Source organism: Carassius auratus, chromosome 34 (genome assembly GCF_003368295.1).
Source record: "Carassius auratus strain Wakin chromosome 34, ASM336829v1, whole genome shotgun sequence".
NCBI lineage: Eukaryota > Metazoa > Chordata > Actinopteri > Cypriniformes > Cyprinidae > Carassius > Carassius auratus.
Genome location: NC_039276.1, coordinates 10,570,647 through 10,586,429, shown reverse-complemented (window position 1 = coordinate 10,586,429; position 15,783 = coordinate 10,570,647). Strand labels below are relative to the sequence as shown.

General features: G+C 37.5%; 2 protein-coding genes across 5 annotated transcripts in view; one reads left to right on the top strand and one right to left on the bottom strand.

Moving 5' to 3' along the window:
* Window positions 1–15,783, top strand: part of LOC113053156 (integrin beta-like protein 1) — a 54,089-nt gene that overhangs the window by 33,598 nt on the left and 4,708 nt on the right. The window contains exon 11 of one of the 2 annotated variants that reach the window (XM_026217938.1): window positions 1,146–1,240. In XM_026217938.1, the coding sequence (XP_026073723.1) occupies window positions 1,146–1,234 (89 nt within the window). In that variant the 3' untranslated portion in view covers window positions 1,235–1,240. Of the gene's footprint in view, window positions 1–1,145; window positions 1,436–15,783 lie in introns of those variants that run through there. The other variant, XM_026217937.1, reaches the window with a different exon arrangement.
* Window positions 2,023–15,783, bottom strand: part of LOC113053157 (fibroblast growth factor 14) — a 124,179-nt gene continuing 110,418 nt past the window's right edge. For all 3 annotated transcript variants that reach the window (XM_026217940.1, XM_026217941.1, XM_026217939.1), the window contains exons 4-5: window positions 6,772–6,970; window positions 2,023–4,932 (exon numbers count right to left, since the gene is read on the bottom strand). In XM_026217940.1, the coding sequence (XP_026073725.1) occupies window positions 4,793–4,932; window positions 6,772–6,970 (339 nt within the window). In that variant the 3' untranslated portion in view covers window positions 2,023–4,792. The remainder of the gene's footprint in view (window positions 4,933–6,771; window positions 6,971–15,783) is intronic.

Sequence of the window (15,783 nt, the reverse complement as noted above, 5' to 3'; positions counted from 1 at the left end):
CTGTTTTTTATCAAATATCCTAGAAAGTCTTATCAGTGAACAGTTGACATGTTATTTGAATGCAAACAAAGTGTTGTCTATTAATCTGTTGGAGTTTTGCAAGTTCTAAATGATATTGTGAGATCAATTGATAATGGTGATTTCTGTGCCTCTCTTTTTATTATTTATCTAAGGCTTTTGACACGGTGGAACATGAAATATTGCTGCATAGACTGAAAAGCATTGGTTTATCAAGTCATGTTATTCTTTGGTTTAAAAATTAATTAAGTGGAATAATTCAATGTGTACAAATTGAAAGTAAACTATCTGACTCATTGGAGACTGCTAAGGTGTTCTCCAAGGATCTGTGCTGGGAACCTTTTATTTACCATTTATATAAACAGTCTCGACAATGACAAAGATGCTATAACAGAGTGGGTTTGCCCTCTTTGTCTAGTAGGAGAAAAATGCATTGGTACTTAATTATGTATAATAATTCATATCCTTCATATCTTTGCAGTATTGTACAACAGAAAACTGTTGAGAAATATTTTCTACTTTCTCAAAACTATTACTCATTATAACTATAACTATAACTCATTTTGGCCAGGTCACTCCTGTGAAAGAGATTTTAATCTCAGAGAGTCTTTTCTGATTAAATAAAGGTTATCAAAACCCTGCTTTAATATGTGTAAAAACACATAGCACACAACTACTGGAGAAAAGTTTATTTTTTATTTTTATTAGATTAAAACATTTTTTATTACTTATTACTTTTGTAATTGGAAATTATTTATTGGTTTTGATTCTAAATGCAAACTGGTGACATGTTTAATTAAGTGTTACTCAAAAGTTTACTCAAAATTACACATTTGAATTGGCTTCACAGATCATGATTTTGGTGTACACCAAATTATAATGTACATTTACAAATGCTGGAAAAAAAGGAGAAATCATACCATGTAATCTTACCAGTTCTGTCACAGGGCCTGAATTTGAACTGAATAGACAAGACCCCAGAGAATGTGGCTCCAAAACTTGCATTTGTACTTGGTTTCCCATTACACATTCTGCCAAGAGGGTGTGAAGAGAGAAAGCATGTCGAGACTTGGAGAGTGATGATTCGGATTTCTCAGTTCTGTCTCTCCTCTCAACTTCTGTTCCAGGGAACGGTGTGTGCAACTGCGGAAATTGTGACTGCTGGGATGGCTGGACAGGAAACGCCTGTGAAATCTGGATTGGAGAGGAGCATTAACCTCTGGTAGACACTTAAAGACTGATTTTGTTGTCAATCAAGACAAGAAAGGCGGCGGCTGCACCAACAGCGAATAAGGGAAAATTGATTTTTGAGATTTGTGCAATATAACTGCATCCAAATTTTCTAAATTAAAGCAGTTCCATTACATGCACATACATAAAACAGCTGTGGGAGATGACATCTATAATCCTCTACAGTTTTCCATATAACTATATATATATATATATATATATATATATATATATATATATATATATATATATATATATATATATGAAAAATGTGTATCATAACGCTTGCATAGATTATTGACTGACACATAAGCAGTAAAAGGAGAGGATAAGAACATTATATTATTATTCAGGTTGCTGTTTTTCAGAGCTCTGTTTGTGTGCGATATTTTTATGACCCTATTTTATGTACTGTAAGTTCTATGTGAGAAAAAATAAATTAAACAGCCTGATCCCAACAAATTTAACATGCTCTGAAATGTCATCAGAATGAGAAAGCTATTTTTTTGCAATCGGGCTAAACAAATGTAGAATTATTTCTTGTCTTTTTTATTTCTATAGTAACTGTGATATTTAGGGCCTGTTTGCCTGCAAAATGTTGCAGGTTTTTTTTTTTATGAAATTGTAAAAAAGAAATACAAATAAAAATGTTAACGGTATATTATATCGACCCAAGTAATTATAAAAATAAAACAAACAAAAAATAGACCCTATTACATGTTAATATTTGTATATATTGCACAAATATTGCATTGAATTGGTTAGAGATTTCAGTACACCTTTATATAAATATTTTATTCAATATGTTGTCTCTGTGTATACAACAAACACAAACTGTACAGTGCAGACAAACTCATTGCATATATGTATGTAAAATTAGCAGAACATACCAACAGTCCATGATACACATAGCCTACGACATGCAGTTCATATATACCACCCTCTTCCCATGCAACAGATGAAGTAACTGTCAAATCAATGTTCAAAACCAATCAACAGACAATGGAGACCTTCCTTCACCACTGAAAATCAGAAATACGGAGAAAACACAGACATGATCAGCGTTTGCTCATTACAATTTAATGACGTCACGCACACGACCTGAATGGAACCAAACAAACACAGACATTTGAAAGAGGAAAAAACAAGCGAACGTACTAACTAATGCACACATACTCACCAGTCACTTACAAAAATAAATTCAACCTTCGTAAAACCAGTTCACTGGTCTGCAGGGCAGCTATAGCCCAGCATGTAGAGCTCATTGGAGTGAGTGATTTGTTTCGTGTGGAAGTGGGACACCAGCCTGGAACTAATTTCAAATATGAAGCTACTTTTCCTGTATAGTACTGCATCTCATTCTAGCATTAAATTCGACTTTGTACATACAAATATTAAGTCTAATGTGCTTGAACATCTCCTAATATGAAACTAGCTCAAAATCCCAATAAATGAAAATATAGGTCTTCAATTGAAGTGTAGAATATATTTGTATTTAGCAGCATAGCCTCGGTCTACTTCATAACATTCTAAACAGTATTCATCATTCAAACTATGAAAACTGTTAAAGCAAGACAGGCTTCATGTCAGCTCAACTGATAATTGGCTAAGTAGATGTGAGTAGATGACGATTTCAAACGCAAAGTGCCATGGTCTCAATCCAGAGTATGAGAGAGCCTCATATAATCATGCCCATTCAGTGTAGCCCTATGGCTCAAACTAGCTTTAAACATTTCTAGCCATCCCATACTTTGGTCCTTGAGAAGACGCATGCAGGTGATTAGTAATAGGTACCCCGGTTTTATACTAAATGAACAATCGAAGTGAAGGATATCATTTGTAATCTCTTCAAGTTTTAATTGAAACGATTTAAAAAGTCGAGACAATTGTTCTACATGATGAACCCTAGTCACAGTGAGGACAAAAACCGAAGTGAGGACTGACCATCCTAAGAGTTACTTAATTTGTTCGGCTGGATTCTCGTGTTTACGTACTTTGGTAACAATCAACTTCTGTGTGTTTGTGGATTAAGTTGCTACTGAATTTGTTTGTGTGTGTCAGTGTCTGGGGCATGAGGCACCTTTAACCCAGCACAGACTGGGTACATGTTTTTGCATGCTGGGTTAGAGGTCATCACAGGCACAGGATGAGCAGTACTGGACTCTGCATGCTGAGCTAGGAAAATCCCTCTCATTTCAGAATCTCTGATAATATCTGGTAGTTAAAAATCTTATTTATTTACTTTTTTTTTCTTTTTTCTTTATTTGTATACAGTGAAAACATTGTTATAGAAGCCATTTCTTGCACTGCGTCAGCGCTGCAAGAACAGAACATAATACTAACCTTGGCCATGCCTTTGCTGAACAAAATGGGTGTGCAGCCAATAGTAATGGTGCCTACTTATATTGAGCCATTTAACCGCACAGGCCTGAAGTAGACTGTATTTATCTACGGCTGCCACTCTTGTCACATTTAAGGTGCTCACCAGAACTAGCCCATAGTTCAGAGGAGTCAGCATGTCAAAGTGGGGCCTTGACCAGAGGCCTACAAGGCCTATAGATATTCCTAGAGCCCACGCTCTAAATTAAGAGCAAAGAAAAGTGGAAAGACACCTAGTTACTGGGGTTGAAACCGATTTACACCGTACTAGACAGTGATATGTACTCTATACACCTTCCCCAGCACATGCCAACTCCTTGTGTTGGACTGCTGCGGGCATGACTTGTGCACTCGCCGGCATACTTGTGTCCCTCTCTAGACATTGCAAGAAGAAGACACGAGTACTGAACCTTGGATAATGAGTTTGATTTTCTTTAGGAGGCTCCATCCCCTTGAAAGATTGATGTCTCTTGACCATTATCAACATGAAAGGACTTTGTGGAAAATCCATCATTGTGGTTGAATGACTGCACACTAGAACGCATTGCACACTGCCCCAATAACAAATTTCGTAAGTAACCGACAAAAGGGAAAGATTTGGAAATTCGAGCTATAGAGACTGTGGGACACCTAGAAAGAAGGAGACACAAGAGCGTACTTGATAAAAAAGCAAAAAAAAAAAAAAAAACAAGTTGAGGATTCTAATCCATATATGTATATCTTTACAGTATTACCCCAGAGCGTAGCTGGTGTTACTGTGTATATAGAAAATAGATTTGAAATGTATGGTCTCTGCTGCGACAGGGTTCAAGCAAAGGGTTGTAATGGGTGACTGTTAGCAGGCGAAAGAACCGCCACACAAGCGCCTGCGGTTTTCGATTACAGAAAAAACATCAGCTTTATTGTATGTCAAAAGGCATTCCATATCAGTTAGGGCATTCCTTGGTGAAAGTTTAGCTGGTTTATCCAGTTGCATCCTCCTACGTGCACAGCTGACCACTCTCCCGGAGCCAGTCCATCGTCAAATTAGATCAGAGGAGTGAAGATGGACGAAGGGAACAGGGAGGAGAGAGCAGAGAATACCTGGATCTGATCCACAAACATGGAGAGTCTGACAAAAGAAGCACGGCTCTCCCAGGCTGAGCATGGCCGAGATGGGATCTAGCTATGTGGTGGGCTTGGTTTCCTTGCTGACAGGTTTGCCTCCGTTCATGATGGCCGGCTCTGTGCTTTTACTGGGAGGCACGGCAGGTTTGGGCACGGTCTCCCCCACGTCATGCAATGATGGCTCTCGGTACATAGCGACTGCAAAAGACATTAGAGGGCAAAAGTCAGCCAGGTAACCACAGTCTAATTGGAAATAATTTTGGGGGGCCGACCAGGAAATTGACTAAATAATAATTACATTTAGGATAGTTTCCCCCAACTAAGACTCATTTTGAAACCTGAAAATTGGCTAAAATGACCACATTCACTATGGAAACTTTGACAGGACATGTGCAAGTGTGTCAAAGTGCGGACAAGTTGTCAGCTGGGCTCAACCATTTCCTTAGTGGTGATGGGAAGGTGGTCTGATCTCTCAGGAGGCATTTGACTGGGTTCACTGCTTCACGTAAGTTCAAACTTACTGTATTGTTAGCAGTGCCGCTACTGGTGCTGGCTGGTGCCACAGTATTAGCCAAGAAAATAATAAACACGACAGGATGAGAGACTGGTCTAAAATGTGGGCACCTGTACATGGATATAAAGCATTGCACAGGCAGAAACTGGCCACACATCATTGCAAATTACACCTCAAACTGTATATAAAGCATCAATCTCACGCTAGCCAGAGAAATTTTACAGTGTGCCAATAAAAGAGCTGTAAGAAATATTTGAAAAGACAGGTTGTCCATCATAAGGGTACGAATGTGGGTCTTAGATATGTGGTGCTGTGAGTTTTTAATCATTTTTTAATCAGATAATTAATTATACATTTTGATTTGACCTCTGTTGTGTTCTATAATCCTACAATATTTGAACAATATAATGGTTTTCACCCAGGATTTTACCCAGAACACAACAAACAACCCTGATTTTGCTGATTACAGTGTTTCTTAACCAATTTTATAGATTTCTAATTTCAATGCTTTCAAAACAATTAGACTCATGTAATGCGCTGCATTATTTCCAGGTAAGCCATTTAACAAGAGCAAATTAGATGAAAACTACTGCTTGTTCTATTTATTGCATAACATGTTCCATTTATAATCTGCATCAAATATCACATTCTTTCCATGTATTTTTTTTTAATTCCTACTGTATTTGTTTGCCTATATGGTACATATTTGCAAACCAAATGTACTACATATATACATATATATTTTAAGCTCTGCATGTAAGGAAGGTATGGTGAAGATGTTCAATTCACACCTGGCACAGATGTTAAACAGCCCCACGGGAAACACAGTTTGGATGGTGAAGTTGCGTAATCACTGACCAATGACACTCCTCCCTCTTTTCTTGGTTTTCTTGAGTCAATATAGGACCGCTCACATTATGCTAAACTCTGTCTGGCCAAGACTATGATTCAGTGTCAATCAGACTGTCTCTCAATTCATTTGAGACTGCTGTCCCCTTCCTCTCTTTTCACCTCTTCTTACATTATCTCCTCTTACTCTTTCAATATCCGCCTCCTCTCTTCTCCTCTGCTCTCCTCTCCTCATCCTACATCCTCTCCTATTCCTTTCCCATCATCTGTCATCCTCCTCCGCACTTACGCTCTCATCTTTATCTCTTCTTCCTAATCTCTCTTGTCTTCTTCTACCTCCTCCATCTTTGTAGTTGTTTGTATTAAACGTTTTGAAAACATGAACCTTGTACTGGAGATTTTTTGTGTGTGGGTTTTCAATAAAAATTATGTATGCTGTCATTTTTATTAAGGCGATGAAAATGTACAGCCTGATTTGGAAACGTGTTCAGATGCCTGCGTTCCTTGTTTTGAAACCTTGACCTTGTGTGTAAGCCATTTGAGGAAAAACTGTAAAAAGGCATCAAGCTAAAGCCTCTATCTCTCAGGGACTTGGGCACTTCATTACCATTCTGCCAGTGTCACAGTGACCTCGATGTTAACCATTCTCTTGAGGTTTTCAGAGCATGCTTTACCTTCTAATGGCTTGGGCAGGAAGTGAGCAGCTGGTTTAGTTTTCTTCACCCGGTTCCCCTTCATGGCCTGGCCATCTTTATTTAAGCCAAGGAACCATGCTCTCCCCGACTCCTGCTGCCTATACAGCATGGATGAGTAGATCACATAGTAGTTTTCAAACACAGACTCTTTAAACTTGCATTCCGGCGTAAACAATTCCTGTAAGAAAGAGAGACAACAGAGTATTGGTGTCACAATGAAGCTGTGGGCATTTGTGTGGGATTTAAAAGAAAAAGGGTTCAATAAACTTAACAAATTTCAAAACATCTTCACATGAATAAATGAAATAAACTAATCTTCAATTAAAACTACTTTTATCACTTTTGAATAGTAAAGTATAGATTATATCTCTTTACCTAATTTATATATATATATATATATATATATATATATATATATATATATATATAACTATTATTACCTGTATTAATAATGCATCAATTTAGCATTTTCATTTCTATTCTATCTTACAACCTTCCTCCAGTTCGATCATAAACCCAAAATCAGGACTGGGGAACCCTGATTATCACATACAGTTTTACGTCAGATGAGGGACATTTCCTATCAGAACCGCTATTGAAAAGACTCAATAGACACTTCTGTCTTGGACAGAGTGTGCGATATGGTGTCCACTCCAAATAACATCTATATGATGTATATTGTTTAATTAACAGAATAGAAACTGCAAACACTGATACTTCCCAAAATAATATTCAAAATCCTCAACATTTTCCTATTATTCTGTATGCATGGTGAGCCACTGCAGGTCTGTCTGCTGATACCTGAATGAGCATACAGACAAAATAATTGGCCCCGAGACAAAATGTGATATTCGCTCATGACAAATTAATCTCTACTTTCACCTTCACTCTAGGTGCCATGCTCAGCCATGCAAAGTCTATTATTTTCTTCTAATATCCATATCCAGTTGCACAATCCACACTCTGGCAAGGGCATTCCAACCTTTTCTTAACCATCTTTTCAGCCCATCTGACTGCACACCTAAAAAGAAACTCAGAGCAAATTGTGGGCATACTGTACTCCCACACTTCATTTGGCTCCACAAAATTTCAATTTGCAGTTCATTTGAAAAGTTTAGGATCATGCCAGACTGTGAATCTAGCAGGAGCAGTAAACATTATCTGTAAATATTAAATCTAAAAACAATTTCTCAAAATGAATATGGTTTTCTCTCTATTCAAACTACAGTTGTAAATCTGGTTAAAATGCATATTTTCCTAAACATCTCACACTTCCTTATCTAGAACATTATACTCCACCAGATTACAATAAAAAAAAAAAAAAAAAAAAAAACAGGACAGCTGTCACACAGAGTTGTGAAATGAAGATCTTTTTTATGGCTCTGTTTATTTGCTTTCAGATTTACATATATGTCATATAGCATTATCACTAAAATAATTTAAATATAGCTATTATAACAATTTCAATGATTTACTAAAATAAAAACTCACTATGTATGTACAGTAGCAACTATATATATATATATATATATATATATATATATATATATATATATATATACACACACACACACACACACACACACACACACACACACACACACACACTGTATAATTATAGCATTCTGACTGATTTAAGGATTTTAAAATATTGCAGTACACAGTCTTCTCCAAAAGGACTTAATTTGACCAGTGAAATCCATTCATCTGTTCTGTATAACCCATTATTTGATGCCATCTGTAAACACTGTGTACATTGCATTACCCGGCAAATAATTGCATCGATTAAAGCTTCCAGGCTTTCTGTCAATTCCATAACTCCACCACTTCAATAATCCTAGGAGCACTTCTCTCTATTGGTAAATAACACCAAAACTATCATTTTTAAATCTACAAGTTCCATTAACACCCATCATTACACTACACATTAAAGACCTCATGTCTGAATAAGACAGCAAGTTCTAAATGCATAAATATGTGTCTCTTCTAAAAGTCTCTTCTAATTGACAAATGAGGCTGATTTTACAGTAATGTACTTCCTAAATACTTTTTTTACGAAAATAATACTGATGAATATGGGATTTAATGTCTCATATATTTAAAATGGTCAGTAAATCAAAAATGTTAATCCACTAAAATATGTAATAAAGAAAGTTAAACCTACTTTCTCCCAGTATATTTTTTCAAAAGATATTAAAGGGGGGGGGGGGATGCTATTTCATGCATACTGAGTTTTTTACACTGTTAAAGAGTTGGATTCCCATGCTAAACATGGACAAAGTTTCAAAAATTAAGTTGTACGTTTGAAGGAGTATTTTTGTTCCCAAAATACTCCTTCCGGTTTGTCACAAGTTTCGGAAAGTTTTTTTTTCGAGTATGGCTCTGTGTGACGTTAGATGGAGCGGAATTTCCTTATATGGGTCCTAAAGGGCACTTTTGCCGGAAGAGCGTGCGCTCCCGTATAGCGAGGCTGAGCACAGACATTCACTGATCAGAGCGAGAGCATCGCGAAAAGTCACAAAAGAAGTGTGTTTTTGGTTGCCAGGGCAAGACAACCCTGCACAGATTACCAAAAAAAAAAAAAAAAAACAGCATTAAGGGACCAGTGGATGGAGTTTATTTTTACAGAGCATCAACGGAGTTGTGCAAGAATTTTTGTTTGTTCCCTGCATTTCGAAGATGCTTGTTTTACAAACAAGGCCCAGTTTGACAACGGATTTGCGTATCGTTTATTTCTTAAGGATGATGCAATCCCAACGAAAAAGGGTCATGATCGTGTGTTGGAACCACAGGCGGTGAGTAAAACTGCTTAAAATATCTCTGCCTCCTTGTTAGTGCGTCCCCTCACATGCCGGAGACCCAGGTTCAAGCCCCGCTCGGAGCGAGTCGTTGCTGCTGCTGCTCTCGTTCAGTTTCAGCCTCGGGATCTGATTCTGGATCATAAATAAATGGCTGAATCTGACTGTAAGCCATGATTTGTTTTGGATGATGGGTTTTCCCTCACGGTAATGTCACAGCTTCCACATGCTCTCAACGCAAAAGCCTACTGCCGCTCGTGATTCTTTAGCTCCGCCCACACGTCACGCCTCCAGCCGGTCGTGTTTTTCCAGGAAAAATTGGTACAGACTATCTTTCACGAGCATTTCACCCCCCCCCCCCCCCCCCCCCCTTTAAAACAAACCGGATCCTAGCAACTGTTTCGTTTTTTCATCACAGAATGCATCACTCCTTGCCAAATAAATATATTAGAAATATAAAAAGGTAAAAGTATTGTAACCAAACACAGCTTTGGAACCAAAAGCAGAACACAGACTAAAATTACGCAAATAAAATGTATTTATTGCCAAAATCAAGCAACACGATCCATCTCTCATTTGCTGCTGAAAATTGTTGGCTGAGGTGAGCCTGAAACTAAACAAGAGTTGGCAGAGTTGAGTGAGTAATTTGTTGGTCGGATATGGCAGGCAAAATGCAGGCTGAACGCAGGTGGAGTGAGATCTGAAGCACAGAAGAAACAGAACTAGAGCTCCAACAAAACACATAACACAAAAACTGGTCTAAAGACACTGGGAGGCCTTAGACAGTACCACATAAACAGACTGAATGATCTAGCAGAGAATGGTTGAAGACCCAGGGTTTAAATACTGGCAGATGAGTTGACACACCAACTCACAGACACTCAAAAAAGGAAAAAAAAAATCTAAATCCCTGACAAAATGTTCAGTTGTTCAGTCATTTTATAAGCCATTCTTATCACACAAAAGTGCTAAGTTGAGTTTGCCTAGAATTCAGAATGCACAGTAATGCGGTAAAAGTATGTGCAACTGTAATCATCTAAATTACATAAAGAACAGAAATGTCCAAATAGAAGGAAATTGTCACACTTTAGTAGTTTGGGGACCAGTCTTCACTATTAACTAACTATTAAGTATGTTTTCTGCCTCCTAATTTGCTACATATTAACAGTTAGTAAGGAAGTTGTAAAGTTTAGGTATGGGCTAGGGTTAAGAGACAAAAAAATATGGTGATGCAAAATAAGGTTAGTCAACTAGTTAATGTTGAGAACTGGTCCCTAAACTAAAGTTTTACCCCCTAATCCTTATCCTAATACGTATCAAACTTAACAATTAACCTACCTTACTAACTATTAATAACAGCCCAAGCTCAATCGAAACCCAACCCTAAACCTACCCAATAGTGTTAACAAATGCAAAACTGATATAAAAATGCATTTGTTGATACAACCGTGCCATTTGAACTTTCTTATATGCAGGTCTGAACTGTTTTGTCAAAGCATAGTTTCACAGGATTTGTACTGGAGCTATTCACCACACAAGTGCAACTCCATACTGAGTGAGCTACCAAACAAACCTACTGAATATGAAAACCCATACTTATAAAGCTGGATATGTGACGCTAACATTCAAAAGTATCAGTCCTGAAATCTCGCAGCATGTTAAAATTGTTTTGAATATATAACATAATATTCCTCAAGTAGTTAAATAAAAAGTAGCTAAAAGTAGGCTTCATTAATCGAATCTGAAAGTTGTTTTACTGCCTCTAGTATTATTTCAACTGGAAACTGCAGCAATTCTTATATATAGCTAAGTTTTTCAGTTTTGCAGAAATGTATTTAGAGGCACGTATTACAAATGAGCCTATGTTGATTAATAAGCAGCAAATTGGGTGTTTATTGAGGCAGAAGTCGTAGTTAATGATTTGTTAATAGTGAGAATTGTACCTTAAAATAAAGTTTGACCATTATTCACCCCTTTCTTAGACTTCATAATACATTAAAAAACATAAATGTTATGAAAAATCTTAGAAACTTTGTCATATCACCCTGTCGCCCAAGTCTGGTTACCCATTTTCTAGGTTAGAACCTGGATGGGAAAACTATGTTGCTGCTGGAAGATGTTTCAGTGAGAGGGGTGCTCACTTGTGGTCTGTGTGGGTCCTAATGCCACAGTATAGTGGGGACACTATACTGTCAAAAGCACCATCCTTCGGATGAGATGTTAAACCTCAGAGGTCCTGACTCTCTGTGGTCATTAAAAATCCCAAGATGTCCTTCGAAAAAGAGTAGGGGTGTAATCCCGGCATCCTGGCCAAAATTTGCCCATTGGCCTTTGTCCATCATCATGGCCTCCTAACCATCCCCATCCCCACTTATTGGCTTCATCACGCTGTTTCCTCTCCACCAAAAAGCTGCTGTGTAGTGGGCATACTGGCTCAATATGGCTGCTGTCTTATCATTCAGGTGGATGCTGCACACTGGTGGTGACTGAGGAGATTCCCCCTTCCTTGTAAAGCGCTTTGAGTACCCAGTTACTAATTATTATTATATTATTGAATGAATCGATGGAGACAGAGCGACATACAAACAGACTGCCTACAATCCACCACTCATTACTCCAATTTCAAAAATGATTTTATTGCTCTTAAAAATGTTCCAATAATTAAACAGACAATAAACAGAGATGTGCAGTCATTTGGTAGTTTTGACATCCTTCAATATTGTGGACTCCAATCCGGTCTCAATAAACCTATTGTTTAATTCTTGTTTTTGTCTCTCTCCACCCGTTGTGTTAATCACAAGCAGAATTTAAAAACAATAAAGTGATACTGACAGCTAATTGGTTTGAAAGGTTACTGCTGGTAATGATTGGTCATTTATTTGGAAGGAGGCATTTTCAGCTGCATTTTTTCTAACAACATTTCATCATAAGCATATCTAATCTGGGGTGCGTTTCCAAAAAACCATAGTTGCTAACCTGTTAGCAACTTAGTTGGTTGGCAATGGGAAATTTGGTTGGTTGGCAATTGGAAACTTGGTTAGCAACTATGGTTTTGGGAAACGCACCCCTGATTGGTTAACTTACATATTAGAAGAGCTTATTCTGTGTGTTAATTACAAAGTCTATAGAATACCCAAGACGTGTCACTCGTATAGTTTTTAGGGAAAAATGCAATGCTCAATATGGCCACTCTATCATTGGAAGCCCCGCCTTCTAAGCAAAAGAGCCAATCGCTAATAGTTTAAGTCATTGTCTGCTAGAAGTCCCGGTTGCTATAGAAACAGTCAGCATTCAGGAGATGCACTGGCTGGTCTAGCCTGAAAAATAAACCTTTTTTTAATGTAATGCTATTGGAGCATAAGAAACAACATTTATGAGACAGTTGTTGTCAGATTTCATTGGTGATTTCAAATCTGAAATTTAATCATAAGCTTGGCAAACAGTTTTGGAGAATTTGATGTTTTCCCATTCAAAGATACAGTAGCTGTTCTTTCATGCCCGAGAGGCATTTCAAAGATTGCTGCAGAGTGAAATTAATTGTCTTAAAGGGAGTTTGGTTAATTCATATCTAGTGCACGTAAAATATCTACATCTGAACTATAAAATAAATAAAAGATTAAAGGAACAATTAATTGTATCGTTTTAGCATTATATCTATGTAGAATGCAGTTTTGAGCAGGCTAAACCTCCTTTGATGCTAAACTTGATAGCTGACTGCAAACGTCTCCCATGGGTCGGCACAAAGAGAGCCGGCGGTCAATACAATGAAAGCTTTATTTAATTTTACATCCTGGCCAACAAATTAGACTGGTGATATGTGTCACACTGTCTAACTTTGATCTCTGACAGAAAACACTATGAGGAAGAGGCAATCCATGCTTTTAACCACCTTCTGCAGATGCTCTTTTCTTGACAGCTCTTCCTTTTCACAGCCTACTATTAAAACAGCACATACCTTTCTATCGTGTAACCATGGTAACGCTTGAAAGGCTCCTGCCTACCAATTAAGTTTTTTTTTCCCATCTTTCTTTTTTATTTTGTTGAATAGAGACACCACTATTTTTTATATTTGAATATGCATATACATTGGGTCTTTTGTATGCGTTTCATAAGTACCTATGTGAAACAATTCAACATGGGCAGGGTTGATGATCTCAGCAGAAGCATGTTGAGAAGTTAATTACTATGAAATAATCAGAGGACTGTTACTAAAAACTTAAATATAGGTCCTCTGGCATTTCACTGGGCTATCAACCATCAACCATCTCCTGTCAATGTGCAAATGTGCATCTAAAACTGATGAAATGACTGAAAAAGGTAATTGTTGAACAGATATTAAAGAAAATGAGATGAAAAAGGGGTAGAAGGAAGCAGTTTGGAAGGAAGAGTCGATCTACTGCACCTGCAATTCACCCCTTGCATTTGTTCTGCTTTGAATGTGTGGCCGTAATTGACCTTGGCCAGTGCCAGAAAGGGCAGTTTACTTCAGACAGATAATCAACCCATCCCTCAGAGGGCAGACAGAGAGGGATGGGGGAAAGAGAGGGAGAGCAAGGAGTGAAAAGACAGAAGTGAGAGAAAAGAAAGGTTAAGGGAGGCTGGGCTGAACTACTGTAGGATTACAAAAAAAAAATAGACAGGGGGAGACAGAGCACAAGAAAGCGAGTGAGACGTGCAAAAATGTGGCAGGCTGGGCTCCCTCCTGCTGGCCTGCCAAATCATATCTCACCCACAGAGAAAAATTGGAAATTGTCTAATGTTAACGGTTGAATCAAGTCTATTAATATTGAAGAGACTGAGCTTCCCTTACATCTCTGCTCATGTTGAAACATCAAAAGAGAGCCACATAATATGAGCTTCACTGATTTTCCTCAACCAAGCAAACAACAGAAAGGATGCTTTTAAATATGGATGGTACATAAATATGTATCTTATCGGCAGGCTCTGATGAACCTCTTGGCAACATGGGTGTCTTTTCATGAGGAATGATAGGGTAGGGCCACGAGAGGCTTTTTGATGGTTTTGTGCTCATGTAATCAATCTAATGCGGTGCAAACAAAAGGAGGCATATATCGGAAAAACCAGCTTTTTCCTTTTAAAATTCGAGACGAGGGTGGAGCTTCTAGCACCGCAGTTTGTAGCTGTATCCCAATGTGAAGTGTGCAGACTCCGAAGTGTGCATTTGAAGTGTGATTGTCCCAATTCAGAATGCACCCTCTGAAGACTGCATTCCAAAGCTGATTGTGTCACCGCGGCGCGACACAAGCTGATATAATTGGAAAGTGACTTCAAATGCACCCTCCGTTTCCCAGAAAAAAATAAAGTGCACATATGATGAACACTTCGCACCCAAACAAATCCCAAAATCACTTGCATGCAGATGACGATGGTGTCTATATTTAAAAAACACAGCAGGTGAGAGTTCTGTGGGGGAATTCACATTGAAATGTAAGTATTGTGTTTTCATTTACTCAAATACCTAGCGAAACAAGTGTTAAAAGCCAGGGTTTTTTAAAAAACCTCTCCTATTTTAGGAATATTCTGGAGAAAATGAGCCTGCTGGGGAAAGACTTAAAAAAACACAAAGTAAGAAAGTTACAATACATTACAAATACATTTTTGCTTAAATTCATTGTGCTGTTGTTGTTAAAAGGCATGGTTTATTTGCTCTGCCTTAGGATTGCAATTGTCTTGGGACAGGTGAGGGAGAGAGTGATGAGCTGGTCGAGATAGTCAGGAAGGACATCCAATTCCAAAGAGAAACAGAGGAGAGAAGAGCACAGAAGATCAGGGAGAAAATAGAGGGAATGTTCTCTGTTCTTGAGAGAATGTTTAACAAATACATTATTTATTAGCCGCTCTCTATTAGCCAAAAGAAAACAGTTGAAAAAAATGGGCACATTACGTTTTTTAAATGTCATATTGCCAATGAAACAACCTAATTTCTATAGTTTATTTTTGTGATGAAGTTCGAAATGAAATGAATATGTTGTATACATTATTCATTTTTGTAGTGTAATTTATTTGTTAATGAGCCGGAGTAATTTCTGTACATTTTATATTTTTGTTTTGCATATTCACATGCAAATAAAAGAGAATTATGTATATTGTAATTTTTTTTAATGCAGATTATACCTTTTTATTTTTCCACAAAACATTCATTATATATATTTTATTTTTGTCCTGTAAATAT